The 20,429-nt window shown below is 48.9% G+C and overlaps 1 protein-coding gene across 1 annotated transcript; it reads right to left on the bottom strand.

The window, feature by feature from the left end:
• Positions 1-333: 333 nt before the first annotated feature.
• On the bottom strand, positions 334-16,127 carry LOC112075172 (rano class II histocompatibility antigen, A beta chain-like). Its single transcript, XM_070440788.1, has 5 exons — positions 16,046-16,127; positions 2,356-2,628; positions 1,601-1,882; positions 1,211-1,334; positions 334-827 (listed from the first exon to the last, which is right to left on the bottom strand). Exons 1-5 carry the CDS (start codon positions 16,107-16,109, stop codon positions 779-781), a joined length of 792 nt encoding a protein of 263 aa, XP_070296889.1. The 5' UTR covers positions 16,110-16,127; the 3' UTR covers positions 334-778.
• Between the last annotated feature and the right edge of the window lie 4,302 nt (positions 16,128-20,429).

Below are 20,429 nucleotides of genomic sequence, written 5' to 3'. Positions count from 1 at the left end.
CTCCTTGTTCGGGCGGCGTCGGCGCTCGTCGTCACCGGCTTTCAGCTTCCACCGATCCATGTTTCTGGTTTCCATTTGTTATGTCTTGATGTACACACCTGGTTCCCATTTAGTTATTATTATTTCCCTATTAACCTCTGGTTCCCATTATGTTTTGTGTGTGTTTGTTCCTGGTTTGTTGTTAGTCTTTTGTGTTAGGTTAATGATCCCTGCGTGGCTTTATTTTTCCAGAGTAAAGTTCGTTATTTTACTCAGTTCTGTGTCCTGCGCCTGACTCCGTTCTCACCTCTGCACAACTAACACCGACAGAAGGAAGTTAGCGGTGCTTTCGCGAGCCAATGCTAACTAGCGTTAGCGCAATGACAGGAAGTCTACAGGTACGGTAGCATTGAAGGCTAGTTTACACAGTTGTACATTAAAAAAACTGGTTCCAACTTCTTGTTTTGTTCAAAACAATTCAAGACAATTTGTGAGAAACAAACTACTTCATAAAAATATATCTTGGATCCTATACATATATGTAGGAACTTGTTTTAAAGTGTTACTGTAACAAAATATAAACTCTTGATAGTCTTTAGAAAAGAGCAGGCACTCCTTACACATAAGATATAGACACCCAGCATCATAGACACCTGCAGTCAGAGACAAATAAGAATTAGGTAGCATCCTAAATGGAACCCTATTCCCTATATGGTACACTTATTTCCAGGACCGGGGGTCCATATAGGAATAGGGTGCCATTTGGGACTCATATACACTATGCAGAACTGTAATGTAGTCACTGAGAAATCACTGGGATGGGTGACTTGTTGGCACCAATTCCCTCCCTGTTGAACAAAATACACCACAGTTTGAGTTTTTACATTTGTGCATTTTGTTGTTAGCATTGATTACTAAGAAGCAGTTATTAACATATTATTCATTTATATTGTTGGTCTTAAAGTGACAGCAGCACAATCATGGGGATAGATACTGTTGAGGCAGAGAGTAACAGACTGAACAATAAACTATACTATCTGTCTTAGAGATCGGCAGGTAGCCTAGCGGTTAGCGTATCTCACAGTATCCCTTGCCGACACAGATGTGCCCTTGAGCAAGGCACTTAACCCTAATTTGCTCCAGGGGTGCTGTACTACTATGGCTGACCCTGTAAAACAACACATTACTGCACCTATCCGGTGTATTTTACAATAAAAACATCTATACTCACCACACCACCAGTGGTCTTCCTCCCGTTGTAGTAGAGGAGACCAGCTGCAGCGAAGACCAGCCCCAGCACCAGCCCAGAGCCCCGATGGCTATCTTACTTCTCTCAGACCCTGGCAGAGACATGTCTGGGATGAAACGTAGTGAGATGAATGTAGTTATAGTTACAGTTGTTTGAAAAACAACACACATCATAATAACCCAACTTATCAGAGATCTTTTCTCCCTTATTTCAACCTTTCCTTACTTCATTGCTTCCTACTTCCTTCTTCCTTATTCCCTTCCCCAAACCATTTCCAGTAACACTCAGTTTGTTCCCTGACTTCCTTGTCCCCTTTTTCCTAGTTCCCTTGCTTCCTTGTTCCTTTACTTCCTTGTCCCCTTACTTCCTTACCCCAGTGGAGGATCTTTGGTTCAGTGAAGCTGGCATGCCTCACCATGCAGGAGATCTTCTCTCCAGGTGTGGGAGTGTACTCCAGGTAGGAGTGGATCTGATAGTGCCAGTCGCCATTGGATAGCTCCTCAGAGGAAGTCATGTTTGAGGTCACTTCCTGTCCGTCCCTCCACCAGGTCACCCTGATCTGTTTGGGGTAGAACTTGTAGGCGCTGCACGTCAACATGAGGGGGTGTCTGTCACTGTGGGGCGTCATGGACCTCCAGATGACGGAGGGCTCAACTGAGAGGGAAAATAATAAAATAGTATTCTTTTGTTTCTACTGCTTGGTGTTTTTCAATGGACGGTATGTACAGTCCACTAAGGTTGTACATCTATATACGGGTCAGTTCCCTTTCTAGCTTGGGTGTCAATGTGTTTTCACTATAAGCTTTAGTAAGTGTACTTTTAGACAGAGTCAATTGAGGTGGCTTGTGTTGTGTCAGACTGATACCCAAGCTAGTTCTCTTTCACTTCCTCAAAACAAACTCGGCAAGATTCCACCCTGGGATGGTACGAGTTAGATAAGAACTGTACAGACAGGTTTCTTTCTGGAAGTTCCCTGACTTGTCAAACCCAAACGTAACTCATGTAATAATCAACAAAATGGTGCTTAAAAATAATATTATAAAATTATGATGTGAAATCAATTTTTCCTGAAATATCTTATGCAAATGTGTTTTATTTTCACCACCGTTCTCCATAGAACTGCTTACCATTGTTGTTTATTCCAGCTTCGTAGACGAGGGCACCATAATGTTTGCAGAAGAAATGAAGTGGAGTTTGAAACGATGCCAGGACCACGGGATCTGCGTTAAATTGCTCGGCGATATGTATCCCAAAGGGTGTGTAACCAGTAAATCTATTGAGAGTGCTGTTGTATTCCATAACCTTCACCATGTCTGAAATAGCTCTCCAGACGTACTCCACATCGTGTGGATCTTCCCCTCTGTAATAACAAAGGTCGAGGCTGGTCATAAAGTGTCCATCTGGTGAGAAAAAACATGAACGCATGTAAACCTTTATACTCTGCCACATAATAGATATAAGTTATTATACAATAATATGCAGTTCTCTTTTATTTGGCTATAAATAATTACTCTTAATATACAGTATATATTTTTACTATCTCTTTAAAGGGGCAATCTGCAGTTGCTACATCGATTTATTTAGACTTAAATTATATATACCCATGGATTCTTGGAGAATATAACCTATAAATGCCTCACGAGCTCAGTTCAATGGTCGTACCCCATCAGAACCAAAAACATGAGCTTGTTTTACTACAATGTAAACTTTGTAAATGTAAACAAGCACTGTGCTCGTGGGTTGCATGTGCGAGTACCGGCTGACTGTACAGAGATTGTGACAGCCGGTTAAATGGCGTCCCTTGAGAGGGCAAGAACAAGATGTATGTCAGGAGAAGTGCAGTATTATCATAAGGAGACGTATACTTGGAATAGGGAGGAGGAATGGAGGGCAACAACAGAGGCAGAGGAGGTCTGAGAGAGAGAGGAATGGAGGGCAACAACAGAGGCAGAGGAGGTCTGAGAGAGAGAGGAGTGTGAGGGCACAAAGAGGCATGAGGAGGTCTGAGAGAGAGAGGATGGGAGGGCAACAAGAAGGCAGAGGAGTCTGAGAGAGAGAGGAATGGAGGGACAACAGAGGCGAGAAGGTCTGAGAGAGAGAGGAAATGGGAGGCAACAACAGAGGCAGAGGAGGTCTGAGAGAGAGAGGAATGGAGGGCAACAACAGAGGCAGAGGAGGTCTGAGAGAGAGAGGATGGAGGGCAACAACAGAGGCAGAGGAGGTTCGAGAGAGAGAGGAAGAGGGTGAGCTTGAGTTGGTTGGGGAAAAAGGGAGATGGTTTGTTTAAAGAATGGTAGAAAGTGTAAACAGTGAGCTGTATGCCGGATCGAAGACAGGAGGGAGAATGGAATGGAATGAGGCGAACGAATAGGAGATGGTAGTGTGGTGAAGTATAGGAGGATGGTAGGTGTGGTGAAGTATAGGAGATGGTAGGTGTGGTGAAGTATAGGAGGTGGTAGGTGTGGTGAAGTATAGGAGATGGTAAGGTGTGGTGAAGTATAGGAGGTGGTAGGTGGTGGGTGAAGTTAGGAATGGTAGGTGTGGTGAAGTTCTCAGAGCCCTCCGGCTTGCAACGAGGGTCAGGATAAAAGATGCGTTGTGACAATAGGAGTTTCCTTTTTGCTGATCCATTTGTAGTTTCAGGGTGGTGAAAAACAGAGTTTGGTGCGTTGGAATCGGTGAAGGTAATCAGAAGGGGTCTTGTGATAAGTGTTTGTGTTCTGCTGGTCAGAGGGAGCTGGAACTCCGCGTTAAATGAATGGGGACAAGAGAGGTGAATTGTTTTGCTCTCAAGGAACGGGTGCCATTTGGAAGGAGTGACTACAGGGGTAGCGGTAATGTGAAAGTTGAACCACTGAAGGGGAAGATTCCGGTATTTGTGATGCTCGTCGTTTGGCTAGTCGCAGACAGGGTGGTGAGAAGAGGTGAATACAGAAGAGTCGATGTCTGTGTCTGTCCTTTTGATTTTGATGTTGTAGTCTTTTGCCGAAAAATGATGTTAGGATATACAGTACAGACAATGTTTGGCACAACCTACTCAGTCAAGGTTTTCTTATTTTCATGTGCGAAGATGATGGTGATTGTTGATGCTGACAGGCAGTACAATGAACAGAAATCAATCTCATTTGCCAACAAAATAAAGCTAACGACCGTGCAAAACAAAACAAACAAACAAGAATGTCAGAACAGTTCCCACGCAGCGGAGATCACCAATGACTGAAGAGGTATGCAGGGGACAGTGGTAAACGCTGAAAGAATCAGGTGAGTGGCGTTTTACTCAAACTTTTACTCGCTAACCTTGGCTTAGTATGGTGGTCGAGGTGCTCTGCTCTCCCCAGTCTAACCTTGGCTTTAGTAAGGTGGTCGACACTTCTGCTCTCCCAGTCTAACCTTGGCTTTAGTAATGGTGGTCGACACTCTGCTCTCCCCAGTCTAACCTTGGCTTTAGTAAGATGGTCGCACACTCTCTCTCCCTCAGTCTAACCTTGGCTGTTAGTATGGTGGTCGACACTCTGCTCTCCCCAGTCTAAACTTGCCTTTAGTAGGTGGTCGACAACTCTGCTCTCCCAGTCTAACCTTGGCTTTAGTAGAATGGTCGACATACTCTGCTCTACGCCAGTCTAACCTTGGCTTTAGTATGGTGGTCGCACTCTGCCTCTCACAGTCCTAGACCTTGGCTTTAGTAGGGTGGTCGACATCTGCTCTCCCCCAGTCTAACCTTGGCTTTAGTAGGGTGGTCGACTCTCTGCTCCCCAGTCTAACCTTTGGCTTTAGTAGGGTGGTCGACACTCTGCTCTCCCCAGTCTAACCTTGGCTTTAGTATGGTGGTCGGCACTCTGCTCTCGCCCAGTCTAACCTTGGCTTTAGTAAGGTGGTCGACACTCTGCTCTCCCCAGTCTAACCTTGGCTTTAATATGGTGGTCGACATCTGCTGCTCCCCAGATCTAACCTTTGCTTTAGTAGGGTGGTCGACATTCTGCTGCTCCCCAGTCTAACCTTGCTTTAGTAGGGTGGTCGACCACTCTCCTGCTCTCCCAGTCTAACCTTGGCTTAGATAGGGTGGTCGGCACTCTGCTCTCCCGTCAAACCTGGCTTTAGTAGGGTGGTCGGCATTGCCTTTCTCCCCAGTCCTAACTTGGCTTTAGTAGGGTGGGTCGGCACTGCTGCTCTCCCCAGTCTAACCTTGGCTTTAGTAGGGTGGTCGACACTCTGCTCTCCCCAGTCTAACCTTGCTTTAGTAGGGTGGTCGGACTCTGCTCTCCCCCAGTCTAACCTTGGCTTTAGTAGGGTGGTCGGCACCTGCTCTCCCCCAGTCTAACCTTGGCTTTAGTATGGTGGTCGGCACTCTCTGCTCTCCCAGTCTAACCTTGGCTTTAGTAGGTGTGGTGGCACTCTGCTCTCCCAGTCTAAACCTTGGCTTTTGTAGGGTGGTCGACACTCTGCTCTCCCCAGTCCTAACTTGGCTTTAGTAGGGTGGTCGACTCGTCTGCTCTCCCCCAGTCTAACTTGGCTTTAGTAGGGTGGTCGACACTCTGCTCTCCCAGTCTAACTCTTGGCTTTAGTATGGTGGTCGCACTCTGTCTCTCCCAGTCTTAACCTTGCTTTAGTAGGGTGGTCGCCACTCTGTTCCCCAGTCTAACCTAGCTTAGTAGGGTGGTCGAATCTGCTTCTCCAGTCTGACCTTGGATTTTAGGTGGTCGAACTCTCTGCTCTTCCCAGTCTAACCTTGGCTTTAGTAGGTGGTCGCATCTTGCTCTCCCCAGTCTAACCTTGGTTTAGTAGGGTGGTCGGCATCTGCTCTCCCGTCTAACCTTGGCTTTAGTAGGTGGTCGACACTCTGCTCTCCCAGTCTAACCTTGGCGCTTTAAGTATGGTGGTCGCACTCTGCTCTCCCCCAGTCTAACCTTGGCTTTAGTAGGTGGCTCGCTGCATCTCTCTCTCTCAGTCTAACCTTGGCTTTAGTAGGGTGGTCGCACACTCTGCTCTCCCCAGTCTAACCTTGGCTTTAGTAGGGTGGTCGACCTCTGCTCTCCCAGTCTAACCTTGGCTTTAGTAGGGTGGTCGACACTCTGCTCTCCCTCCTAACCTTGGCTTTAGTATGGTGGTCGGCACTCTGCTTCTCCCAGTCTAACCTTGGCTTTAGTAGGGTGGTCGACACTACTGTGTCCCCAGTCTAACCTTGGCTTAGTAGGGTGGTCGACACTCTGCTCTCCCCAGTCTACCTTGGCTTTAGTAGGGTGGTCGACACTCTGCTCTCCCCAGTCTAACCTTGGCTTTAGTAGGGTGGTCGACACTCTGCTCTCCCAGTCTAACCTTGGCTTTAGTAGGGTGGTCGACACTCTGCTCTCCCCCCAGTCTAACCTTGGCTTTAGTAAGGTGGTCGACACTCTTGCTCTCCCCAGTCTAACTTGGCTTTAGTAGGGTGGTCGACACTCTGCTCTCCAGTCTAACCTTGGCTTTAGTAGGTGGTCGAACACTCTGCTCTCCCCAGTCTAACCTTGGCTTTAGTAGGGTGGTCGACTCTCTGCTCTCCCAGTCTAACCTTGGCTTTAGTAGGGTGGTCGACACTCTGCTCTCCCGATTCTACCTTGGCTTTAGTGGGTGGTCGACATCCTGCTCTCCCCAGTCTAACCTTGGCTTTAGTAGGGTGTCCGACTCTCTGCCTCCTCCCGTCTATAACCTTTGGCTTTAGTAGGGTGGTCGACACTCTGCTCTCCCCCAGTCTAACCTTGGCTTTAGTAGGGTGGTCGACACTCTGCTCTCCCCAGTCTAACCTTGGCTTTAAGTAGGGTGGTCGACACTCTGCTCTCCCAGTCTAACTTGGCTTTAGTAGGGTGTCGACACTCTGCTCTCCCAGTCTAACCTTGGCTTTAGTAGGGTGGTCGAAACTTGCTGCTTCCCCGGTCTAACCTTGGCTTAGTAGGGTGGTCGACTCTGCTCTTCCCCGTCTAACCTTGGCTTTAGTAGGGTTGGTCGATCTCTGCTCTCCAAGTTAACCTTGGCTTTAGTAGGGTGGTCGACACTACTGCAAATCTCCCCAGTCTAACCTTGGCTTTAGTATGGTGGTCGGCATTTCTGCTCTCCCCAGTTCTAACCTTGGCTTTAGTAGGTGGTCGACCTCTGCTCTCCCAGTCTAACCTTGGCTTTAGTAGGGTGGTCGACACTCTGCTCTCCCCAGTCTAACTTGGCTTTAAGTAGTGTGGTCGACACTCTGCTTCTCCCAGTCTAACCTGGCTTTAGTATGGTGGTCGCAATTCTGCTCTCCCAGTCTAACCTTGGCTTTAGTATGGTGGTCGACACTCTGCTCTCCCCAGTCTAACCTTGGCTTTAGTAGGGTGGGTCGCACTCTGCTCTCCCCAGTCTAACTTGGCTTTAGTAGGGTGGTCGACACTCTGCTCTCCCCAGTCTAACCTTGGCTTTAGTAGGTGGTCGACACTCTGCTCTCCCAGTCTAACTTGGCTTAGTAGGGTGGTGCCACACTCTGCTCTCCCAGTCTAACCTTGGCTTTAGTATGGTGGTCGGCATTCTGCTCTCCCCAGTCAAACCTGGCTTTAGTATGGTGGTCGACACTCTGCTCTCCCCAGTCTAACTTGGCTTAGTAGGGTGGTCTACACTCTGCTCTCCCAGTCTAACCTTGGCTTTAGTAGGGTGGTCGACACTCTGCTCTCCCCAGTCTAACCTTGGCTTTAGTTGGTGGTCGACACTCTGCTCTCCCAGTCTAACCTTGGCTTTAGTAGGGTGGTCGACACTCTGTCTCTCCCAGTCTAACCTTGGCTTTAGTAGGGTGGTCACCTCTGCTCTCCCAGTCTAACCTTGGCTTTAGTAGGGTGGTCGACACTCTGCTTCTCCCCAGTCTAACCTTGGCTTTAGTATGGTGGTCGACACTCTGCTCTCCCAGTCTAACCTTGGCTTTAGTAGGGTGGTCGACACTCTGCTCTCCCCAGTCTAACCTTGGCTTTAGTAGGGTGGTCGGACTCTGCTCTCCCCAGCTCTACCTTGGCTTTAGTGGGTGGTCGACACTCTGCCTCCCCAGTCTAACCTTGGCTTAGTAGGGTGGTCGACACTCTGCTCTCCCCAGTCTGTCTATGGAGAGCGGCTGCTAAAGCACTGAGTGCAATGTTGTCAGCTTTGCCGTTTTAAAACTCCTCTGTAAAACTTAATACGGATCACGAAAGCACAATCTTCAGGATTTTTCAGAATGGAATAGTAACATATCAACCACAATACTCTATTTTACGTTTTCTGTTCTTTATCTCCCTTACGACCCTTTCAGAAAAATTGTGTGTTGTATTACATTGCTCTGTTCTTTATTTTTTTCCTTTTCTTGTTTTAATTGTTTGAATGGCAGAGATAAAGGGATTAATAAAGTACAACCATAATCATATTAACATAAATCTATGGCATTGTTATATGAAGACAAGTCCAGATTTGTGGCCAAGGTTTAGCAAATTGTCATTTTTATTTACAAGTAAACTTGTGTGGGCAGCAGGGGGCGTTTGCTCTGCTCTGCCTTCCTCCGTCCTCTTGTCCTATCTTCTCCTCTCCAGCCCTCTCTCCTGCTTCGTTCCTATGTCTCTCTCTCCTAGCCCTCTCTCTCCTCGTCGGTCCTCTCTTCTCCTCTCCAGCCCTCTCCTCTTGTCCTATCTTCTCCTCTCCGCCCTCTCTCCTCTTGTCCTATTCTTCTCCTCTCGCAGCCTCTCTCCTCTTGTCTATCTTCTCCTCTCCAGCCCTCTCCTCTCCTCTTCGCTCTATCATTCTCCTCTCCAGCCCTCTCTCTCTTGTCCTATCTTCTTCCTCTCAGCCCTCTCTCCTTGTCTATCTTCTCCTCTCCAGCCTCTCTCCTCTTGTCCTATCTTCTCCTCTCCAGCCCTCTCTCCTTCGGTCCTATCTTGCTCCTCTCCAGCCTCTTCTCCTCTTCGGTCCTATCTTCTCCTCTCCAGCCCTCTCTCCTTCGGTCCTATCTTCTCCTCTCCAGCCCTTCTCTCTTGTCCTATCTTCTCCTCTCTCAGCCCTCTCTCCTTCGGTCCTATCTTCTCCTCTCCAGCCCTCTCTCCTTCGGTCCTATATTCTCCTCTCCAGCAATCTCTTCTCCTCTCCCCCTCTCTCCAGTCATCTCTTCTCCTTCCTCTGCTCTCCTCTCCTATCCTCTCATCTCCTTTCCTCTGCTCTCCTCTCCTATCCTCTCATCTCCTTTCCTCTCCTCTCCTATCCTCTCATCTCCTTTCCTCTCCTCTCCAGTCAATTACATGTGTTTTGACTTGCCATTCTCCAAGCAAAGGATCTAAAGGCCTTTTTGCACTTATTGTTGACACCGATAAAAGACTGGCATATTCCTTCAAGGTCCAGTCTGTCCAGTTTCTCCTGGCCACATAATTCAGCCTTGTTTGACTCATCGATGATCTAAGCCATGTCTTAACCTCCTCAGGGCACTAAAACTCCTCTCAGCCTCTACAGAGGAGGCAGGGACGACCAGCAGAAGACTTACTAAAGCTTCCACCTGACTGAAAACACCTCTCACCTCTGGCACCATTTCCTGAGTAATGCTAGCAACATCTGAGCTCGTTTGATATGTGTAATTAGCCCCAAACATGGCCAGCTGCACCTGCAGTAGTCTTGAATTCAATTCAGGATACTCGTCTACCGCCTTGTCCCTGTCTCCGCGTAGCAGCACGTGTTCAAGCTGCTGCAGCTTGTAAAATCCAGCTTGATCAAACCTCTCTATGAATTGAGTATTCACTGTGTCCAAGGCGTTGTAGAATTGGGCTCTGTGCAAAGACTGAGCATCCAGCTTTATATGGGCTGCAGCCTGACCGGTGGAACGCTTTGTAGGTTTGAGATATGAGGCATCTGAATAGGTTGTAGGTCCAACTTTGTTGCCATAGCAGTTGCTTTTGCGAACAAGACATCAAAGTGCTCCTCCGTTCACTTGTCCTGCATGCTTGTTTTGACGTGGTCCACAGCCTCCAACATGCCTGAAACGGTCTGTTTCCTAATGTCACGCCCTGGCCTTAGTTATCTTTATTTTCTGTAATATTTTGGTTAGGTCAGGGTGTGACAGGGGGGATGTTTGTGTTTTTGTCTTGTCTTGGGTGGTTGTAGTGTCTAGCGGGTTTTGTTAGAGTGTATGGGTTAGTGTTGAGTGTAGGTTTCTAGGTATGTCTATGGTTGCCTGAATGGTTCTCAATCAGAGACAGCTGTCATTCATTGTCTCTGATTGGGAGCCATATTTAAGGCAGCCATAGGCATTGGGCTGTTGTGGGTAATTGTCTATGTCATTGTGTAGTGTTAGCACGATTTGTTTAAATAGCTTCACGATCGTCAGTTTGTTGTTTTTTGTTTCGTCGTTATAATTAAAAAGAATGTATTTTTCACACGCTGCGTTTTGGTCCTCTCTTCCACGTCAAGACGATCGTGACAGAATTACCCACCAGAACGGGACCAAGCAGCGTGTCAAGCGGCAGCAGGAACATACACAGGATTTATGGCAATGGGAGCAGGATCTGGACTATACTACGTGGGAGGAGATCGACAGGTGGGCGATCGACCCAGGGCGAATGCCGGAGCCCGCCTGGGATTCTCTGGCGCAGTGAGAGGAGGGATACCGGCGAATGGAGGCAGCACGACGACGCGGTAGGAAGCCTGTGAGTCAGCCCCCAAAAATTATTGGGGGGGGGTTACAAGGGAGTGTGGCGAAGTCAGGTAGGAGACCTGCGCCAACTCCCCGAGCTTACCGTGGAGCGCGAAAGTACGGGCAGACACCGTGTTATGCGGTAGAGCGCACGGTGTCTCCTGTACGTGTGCATAGCCCGGTGCGGGTTATTCCACCTTCCCGCACTGGCAGGGCTAGATTGGGCATTGAGCCAGGTGCCATGAAGCCGGCTCAACGCGTCTGGTCTCCAGAGCGTCTCCTCGGGCCGGCATACATGGCACCAGCCTTACGCATGGTGTCCCCAGTTCGCCTACACAGCCCAGTGCGGGTTATTCCACCTCCCCGCACTGGTCGGGCTACGGGGAGCATACAACCAGGTAAGGTTGGGCAGGCTCAGTGCTCAAGGGAGCCAGTACGCCTGCACGGTCCGGTATTTCCGGCGCCACCTCCCCGCCCCAGCCCAGTACCACCAGTGCCTACACCACGCACCAGGCTTCCTGTGCGTCTCCAGAGCCCTGTTCCTCCTCCACACACTAGCCCTGTGGTGCGTGTCTCCAGCCTATTACCACCAGTGCCTACACCACGCACCAAGCCTCCTGTGCGTCTCCAGAGTCCTGTGCATCCTGTTGCTGCTCCCCGCACTAGCCCTGAGATGCGTGTCCCCAGCCCGGTACCACCAGTTCCGGCACCACGCACTAGGCCTAATGTGCGTCTCCAGGGTCCAGTATGCCCTGTTCCTTCTCCCCGCACTAGCCTTCAGGTGCGTGTCCCCAGCCCGGTACCACCAGTTCCGGCACCATGCACCAGGGCTACAGTGCGCCTCAGCCGGCCAGAGTCTGCCGTCTGCCCAGCGGCACCTGAACTGCCCGTCTGCCCAACGCCGTCTGAGCTGTCCGTCTGCCAAGTGCCGCCTGAACTGCCCGTCTGTCCTGAGCCTTCAAAGCCGCCCGTCTGTCCTGAGCCTTCAAAGCCGCCTGTTCCCTGTCTGAGCCTTCAGAGCCGTCCGCCAGACAGGAGCCGCAGAGCCGTCCGCCAGACAGGAGCCGCCAGAGCCTTCCGCCAGACAGAAGCCGCCAGACGCTTCGCCAGACAGGAGCAACCAGCCTTACGCCAGACAGGAGCAGCCAGAGCCTTCGCCAGCCATGAGCAGCCAGAGCCGCCAGCCAGCCATGAGGCAGCCAGAGCCGCCAGCCATGAGCAGCCAGAGCGCCAGCCACTGAGCAGCCAAGTCGCAGCCAGCCATGAGCAGCCAGAGTCGCCAGCCAGCCATGAGCAGCCAGAGTCGCCAGCCAGCCATGAGCAGCAGAGTCGCCAGCCAGCATGAGCAGCGAGTCGCCAGCCAGCCATGAGCAGCAGAGCCTACCGCCAGCCAGCCAGGATCTGCCAGAGCCGCCAATCAGCCAGGATCTGCCAGAGCCACCAAAGCGGGTATTAACTATGGTGGAGTGGGGTCACGTCCCGCACCCGAGCCGCCGCCTGTAGGAGGCCACCCGGACCTCCCCTTCTGTGTCAGGTTTTGCGGCCGGAGTCCCACCTTTGGGGGGGGGGTACTGTCACGCCCTGGCCTTAGTTATCTTTATTTTCTGTAATATTTGGTTAGGTCAGGGTGTGACAGGGGGGATGTTTGTGTTTTTGTCTTGTATTGGGTGGTTGTAGTGTCTAGGGGTTTTGTTAGAGTGTATGGGTTAGTGTTGAGTGTAGGTTTCTAGGTATGTCTATGGTTGCCTGAATGGTTCTCAATCAGAGCAGCTGTCATGCATTTGTCTCTGATTGGGAGCCATATTTATTAAGGCAGCCATAGGCATTGGGCTGTTGTGGGTAATTGTCTATGTCATTGTTTAGTGTCAGCACGATTTGTTTAAATAGCTTCACGATCGTCAGTTTGTTGTTTTTTGTTTCGTCGTTATAATTAAAATAATGTATTTTTCACACGCTGCGTTTTGGTCCTCTCTCCACGTCAAGACGATCGTGACACCTAAGCTGCAGGGTGTTCAGGCACTCCAAGTCCCCTCAGGTTTTCAGCCATTACAAGGCCCAACTTGCCAGATTGATTAAAGAAGCCCCCCAATTCATTCACCAGACCCGTTGAATCTCTTACCAGTGGAGAGGCTACACAGGCAGCCTGCGTAACTACGTTCACACAGTGTGACCACAGTCACAATACATATCCAGCGGGTTGTTCTCTCCTTCAAATGGCTTGCACCCCCTGCAATCGTCCAGCCATGTCTGCGGCACCGTCACAGGTTTGTCCTGGAAGTTGGGACAGAGGAAGGCCTGGACGCATCATCACATCACATGCCATCTTGGCTATATTTTGCCCTGTCGTTGATGACCCAGGAATTCTGGAGGCCGTCTCTGGAGGCTCCGGGCTGGAGGCCGTCTCTGGAGGCTCCGGGCTGGAGGCCGTCTCTGGAGGCTCCGGGCTGGAGGCCGTCTCTGGAGGCTCCGGGCTGGAGCCGTCTCTAGAGCGCCGGGCTGGAGGCCGTCTCTGGAGGCTCCGGGCTGGAGGCCGTCTCTGGAGGCGCCGGGCTGGAGGCCGTCTCTGGAGGCTCCGGGCTGGAGGCCGTCTCTGGAGCGCCGGGCTGGAGGCGTCTCTGAGCTGTCCGGGCTGGAGGCCGTCCTCTGGAGGCTCCGGGCTGGAGGCCGTCTCTGGAGGCTCCGGGCTGGGCACAGGCACAGGACTCACCAGGCTGGGGAGACACACAGGAGGCCCTCTTCCTTGGCCGAGGCACCGGATACACTGGCCGTGGAGGCGCACTGGCGTCTCGAGCGCAGAGCTGGCCCCACCGTTCTGGCTGGATGCCCACTTCCACCCGGCAAATGCGGGACGCTGGCACCGAGCACACCGGCCTGTGAATGCCTGCGCCAAGCACACAGTGCGCATCACCCATAGCACGGGGCCTGACCAGTCACATGCTCGCCACGGTAAGCACGGGGAGTTGGCTCAGGTCTCCAACCTGACTCTGCCACACTCCCCGTGTGCCCCACCCCAAAAAAAATTGTGGCTGCCTCTCGGGCTTCCTTGCCAGCCGTGTTCCAGTGTAATCCTTGGCCCTTTCCTAGCTGCCTCCGCCTTCCTGGCTGCCTCCACCTGTTCCCATGGGAGGCGATCCCTTCCAGCCAGGATCTCCTCCCATGTGTAGGATCCCTTGCCGTCCAGGATGTCCTCCCTGTCAGTCTCTCTTCCACGCTGCTTGGTCCTTTGGTGGTGGGTAGTTCTGTCACGGCCGTCAAAGAGAGGAGACCAAGGTGCAGCGTGGGATGCGTACATACTTCTTTATTTAAAGAACGAACACTAAACAAACTAACAAAACAACTAACGAACCGTGAAGCTATACAAACATGAGTGCTGACAGGCAACTACACATAGACAACTACCCACAAATACAGGTGGGAAAAGGTAACCTAAGTATGGTTCTCAATCAGAGACAACGATAGACAGCTGCCTCTGATTGAGAACCATACCAGACCAAACACATAGAAATAGAAAACACAGGGGAAAAAACCTAGAATGCCCACCCCAACTCACGCCCTGACCAAACCAAAATAGAGACATAAAAAGCTCTCTACGGTCAGGGCGTGACACCACCAGATTCAAAATGGTGTTTTGCATTTGGGGACTGGTGAAATCAAAGTGACCTTCCAGCCAAGGGGTCAGCTCTGCATCGCCCTCTGCCTTGTTCAGCTCTGCATCGCCCTCTGCCTTGTTCAGCTCTGCATCGCCCTCTGCCTTGTTCAGCTCTGCATCGCCCTCTGCCTTGTACTTTAGACACTGGCTGAAATTCCCTCGCCTTATCAACGCCTCGAAAAGCCTGACCTTGCAGCGCCAAGAACTTCACACCCCCAACAATCTTCATAAGATTTCTCCTCGCGTGTTGCTGCTGTCTTTAAAGCTCACGTGAAAGTTGCACATGAACAGGCTTTGGCTCCTGAATCCGAGTCATCACAGCTCATTTGTGACACTGGCTGTCTTTATGCGCACTACATTTCTCCAGTGCCTTCTTCCAATTTTGAAAGCCAGTCTGGACAAAAGCTGAATCTGCTTTTGTCGCAAGCTTAGACTTTTGTGTTGCAAAGTATTTATCACAATAGAAACAGAGGACCCCCTTTAAGGAGGGGCTGTAATGGAGCCAAGGATGATCTTTAAACCCTTTCTCCTGAAAGTAGAGTGTCCTATTTGATAGGGTTTGTAACTCTGTGTTGTTGTTTGTGTCGCACTGCTTTGCTTTATCTTGGCCAGGTCGCAGTTGTAAATGATAACTTGTTCTCAACTGGCCTACTTGATTAAATACAGGTGAAATAAAAATATATATATATATATATTTAAAATAAATAGTTTTCAACAGGAGAGATTTGTATAAACTTTACTGTCTGTCTCTCCGACATTTGCAACATTGTTTCAATATTCAAATTAGATCTCCAACTGTCCGATAGTAATGATCCTGTAGGGCTCGGGAGTAGGGACGAGAGAGAGGCAGGCAGCGTTTCTCAGCCAGTTGAAAACACGAATCAGCTGGCAACATTTTTATGGATATATACAAAGAAATGTCAATTGAAAAAAAGTACAACGAAACGAAGTGCAGCTGGTTTTCAGTCTTTCCATCTTCAGTTCGAAGTTATTGTGTTAGCTGTGTTGTTGGCTAGCTCCTCTGAACATTTAGGATTAACGACTGGGTCGCGTCTATAGATACAGAACACAAAGAACGAACGACTGGGTCGCGTCTATAGATACAGAACACAAAGATAATGAAAGTATGTCGATCATTATTTGAATATGTTGGTAACCCGTTTTATATAAGTGATAATGCCATCGAAGCCTCGGGCATTATCCCTTAATTTGGGCACCACTATGGCGCGCCGATAAGAGGGCATTTTGAGAACATTCTTAACAATGGCATGACGCGACCGGGTGACGGAACAGCAGATTATCCCTTTAAATCTGGTAACAACAGAGTTGTTCATACTGCAACTAACTTCATCTAAACCAACAACAACTTTCACATTTAAAGAGCAGGATTCATTGACAGTCTTTCAGCAGGGTAATTCATTGACAGTCTTTCAGCAATATAAATTATCCCAGAGTCTTATAAAAAAAATAAAAAAAAATTTGTTCAGATACTGTGCAAAATGGTATAGTTTACTAACCAATTCTAAAGATTTCTACTTACCAGTTGGAGTGAAGAATGAAAACATAACCACAAACAACAAATATGACTGCAAGCAAGCCACCATAATTATAGAATGTTGAAAGGACGGAACTATGACCTACTCATTGCAGTAGTTATGAGAGCCAATATTTTTTCAGAGAAGAGTTCTGTCATCTGTTTCTGGCTGGTATGAACTTTTCATTTATCAAGCTCTGCAGCTCTTGACTTCAAAAACTTTTTAAAACACGAATTTGATGTAAATGTGGAGTGTAATGTTTAAGTCAATAGGTCTAAAAATTAACTAAATCAAACATTTTATTTTGGGAGGGGGGGATATTAAGCGACCCCCCCCCATTTAATACAATAACATCTGATCATTTGTGTTGACAATCAGTTTCGATTTTTTTTTCTCATTGAAAACATGCCGTTTGTTACAAAAGCATTCCCATAACTTGATTAGAAAAAGGTTTTCTCAATGTCCTCACTGTATCAAAATTATCTTGATTCAGAAATAATGATACCATAAGGATGATACACAACCATAAACAAATAATATCACTAACAAAAACATTTGAAATAACCTTTATTCCACATCCACACATGACATGTATGAGGACTCGGATAATAATATGTTGCCGCTTGCAAATGCTTTTTGTTGATGCAGTAGGCAAGTTAATATACAGTGCATTCGGGAAGTATTTCAGACCCCTTGACTTTTTCCACATTTTGTTACATTACAGCCTTATTCTAAAATGGATTAAATAAATGTTTTTCCTCATCAATCTACACCAATCTACACGCAATACCCCATAATGACGAAGTGAAAACAGGTTTGTAGAATTATTTCAAATTCATTAAAAATAAAAAACAGATACCTTATTTACATTAGTATTCAGACCCTTTGCTATGAGACTCGAAATTGAGCTCAGGTGCATCCTGTTTCCATTGATCATCCTTGAGATGTTTCAACAACTTGACTGGAGTCCAGTTGGCCATCGAAGCCTCGGGCAGGGTAATTAATTGACAGTCTTTCAGCAGGGTAATTCATTGACAGTCTTTCAGCAGGGTAATTCATTGACAGTCTTTCAGCAATATAAATAATCTCAGTCTTATTTTTTTTTAAATCGTTTTTGTGCAGATACTGTGCAAAATGGTAAATTCAATAGATTGGACATGATTTGGTAGGTCCCACAGTTGACAGTGCATGTCAGAGCAAAAACCAAGCCATGAGGTCAAGGGAACTGTCTGTAAAGTTCTGAGACAGGATTGTGTCGAGGCACAGCTCTGGCGATGGGTACCAAAACATTGTGGCCTCCATCATTCCTAAATGGAAGAAGTTTGGAACCACCAAGACTCTTTCTATAGCTGGCAGCCTGGCCAAACTGAGCAATCGGAGGAGAAGGGCCTTGGTCAGGGAGGTGACCAATAACCCGATGGTCATTGACAGAGCTCCAGAGTTCCTCTGTGGAGATGGGAGAACCTTCCAGAAGGACAACTATCTCTGCAGCACTCCACCAATCATGCCTTTATGGTAGCGTGGCCAGACGGAAGCCACTCCTCAGTAAAAGGCACATGACAGCCCGCTTGGAGTTTCGCAAAGGCACCTAAAGGAGACTCAGACCATGAGAAACAAGATTCTCTGGTCTGATGAAACCAAGATTGAGCTTTTTGTCCTCAGGATCTCAGACTGGGGCAAAGGTTCACCTTCCAACAGGACAACGACCCTAAGCACACAGCCAAGACAGTGGCTTCGGGACATGTCTCTAAATGTCCTTGAGTGGCCCAGCCAGAGCCCGGACTTGAACCCGATCAAACATCTCTGGAGAGACCTGAAAATAGCTCTGCAGCGACGCTCCCCATCCAACCTGACAGAGCTTGAGAGGATCTGCAGAGAAGAATGGGAGAAATTCCCAAATACAGGTGTGCCAAGCTTGTAGCGTCACACCCAAGAAGACTTGAGGCTGTAATCGCTGCCAACGGTGCTTCAACAAAGTACTGAGTAAAGGGTCTGAATACTTATGTTAAATAAGAAAGAAAAATCTTTCTTTAACCTGTCTCCTCGTCATCTCCACTGGTTGAGTGGATTAAACAAGAGACGTCAATAAGGGATCATAGCTTTCACCTGGTCAATCTATGTCATGGAAAGAGCAGGTGTTCATAATGTTTTCTTCACTGTGTAAGTAGAGCATAAATTATTTTAAATGAATGAATAAGACACAAAGTAGAATTTCAAACAGACATACAGTACAGTCAAAAGTTTGGACCAGTCAAAAGTTTTCTACGTTGTAAATAATAGTGAAGACATCAAAACTATGAAATAACACATATGGAATCATGTAGTAACCAAAAAGTTTTTAACAAATGAAAATATATTTTATTTGAGATTCTTCAAGTAACCACCCTTTTCTTGACTGTTTGCACGCTCTTGGTATTCTCTCAACCAGCTTCTTGAGCTAGTCACCTATAATGCATTTCAATTAAACAGATTGCCTTGTTAAAAGTTAATTTGTGGAATTTCTTTCCTTAAGCGGTTTGAGCAATCACTTGTGTTGTGAACGGTAGGGTTGGTATACAGAAGATAGCTCTATTTGGTAAATACCAAGTCCATATTATGGCAAGAACAGCTCAAATAAGCAAAGAGAGACGACAGTCCATCATTACTTGAAGACATTAATCGGCCATGCCGATTAATCTGTCGACCTCTAGTACGTACGTCATGTCGGGGTAGGTTCTTGTTCTTGTCAATCTATGGCTTATTGGTGAAATCAGCAGTCAGACAATATCTTTAAGTAAATCAATCAAACCTTTATTAATGCAATTGCAGACAGAAGTTAACAATGGAAACACAGCATGTATGTTTCAGAGTAAGTTCCCACCTAAGGCGCAGCTGATATTATACATGTGATCATATCCTAGTTGTATGATCACCTACGTCAATGTTATGTATGCAGCAATAAGCTGAGGTTACCTTAGAAAGTAACCTAGTACAGTAGCTTCTCTGAATTAATTAGCATTGTCCACTGTCACACAGATCAAAATGTCAAAACCAGACAGTGGTTACTCTCTCTTTTTAGTGTCGGTCTGACTCAAACCTAGCCTGCAAGCACACTTGTCACAATTCAATGGTGAAATGAAGGAGTCAGGTGCAGAGAGCAGGGTAGTTCCGAGCAAGTGGATATTTATTATTTCACACAGAAATAATCTATGAGACGGCTACGCCACACAACAAAGGGCGCGTCAAAAAATACAGTCCAACATAAATTAGGACAGAATCCACTATATAAATCACCACCACAAAAACAGAATAACAAGCCCGCGCAAAAGTCGGCGGGCCAACTGGGTTAAATAACACACTACCCTAAACACAAAACAGGTGTAACCAATTAGACAAACCTAAATGAAACAGAAAGGGATCTAGTAGGCGGAGACGATGCGAGCGCCGCCGAACGGGAAGAGGCACCATCCTCGGCGGGATTCGTAACAGTACCCCCTCCGACGCGCGGCTCCTGAGCGCGCCGACCCCGGCCTCGAGGACGACCAGAGGGCGAGGAGCAGGCGATCCGGGTGGAGGCGGTGAAAGTCCCCTCAAGAGGAAAGATCCAAATGTCCCCCACGGCCCCGGAGGTCAGGACCCAGCCAGATCTCCCCTCCTGCATCCTGGACCATACCCCTCCCAGTCCACGAGGTATGCAGGCCCCTCAGGCGTCTCGAGTCCAGAATGTCGTACCATGTACACGGGACCCTCGATGTCAAGAGGGGCGAGGGACCTCCGGCACCTCATTTTCCTGAAGGGAAAGCTACCACCGGCCTGAGGACGGATCCTGGCTGGCTGGCTCTGGCGGATCCTGGCTGGCTGGCTCTGGCGGATCCTGGCTGGCTGGCTCTGGCGGATCCTGGCTGGCTGGCTCTGGGATCCTGGCTGGCTGCTCTGGCAGCTCCTGGCTGGCTGGCTCTGGCAGCTCCTGGCTGGCTGGCTCTGGCAGCTCCTGGCTGCTGGCTCTGGCTGGTCCTGGCTCGACGGCTCTGGCTGGTCCTGGCTCGACGGCTTCTGGCTGCTCCTGTCTGGCGGACGGCTCTGGCTGTTCCTGTCTGGCGGAGGCTCTGGCTGCTCCTGTCTGGCGGACGGCTCTGGCTGCTCCTGTCTGGCGGACGGCTCTGACGGCTCGGGACAGACGGGCAGCTCTGACGGTCGGGACAGACGGGCAGCTCTGACGGCTCGGGAACGACGGGCAGCTCTGACGGCTCGGGAGAGGCAGCTCTGACGGCGGGACAGACGGAGCTCTGACGGCTCGGGACAGACGGGCAGCTCTGAGCGGCTCGGGACAGACGGGCAGTCTGACGGCTCGGGCAGACGGGCAGCTCTGACGGCTGGGACAGACGGGCAGCTTCTGACGGATCGGGACAG

This window comes from Salvelinus sp. IW2-2015, unplaced genomic scaffold (genome assembly GCF_002910315.2).
Source record: "Salvelinus sp. IW2-2015 unplaced genomic scaffold, ASM291031v2 Un_scaffold3013, whole genome shotgun sequence".
Taxonomy (NCBI): domain Eukaryota; kingdom Metazoa; phylum Chordata; class Actinopteri; order Salmoniformes; family Salmonidae; genus Salvelinus; species Salvelinus sp. IW2-2015.
Note: the sequence above shows the minus strand (reverse complement) of the source record. Positions and strands in the feature narration are given on the sequence as shown.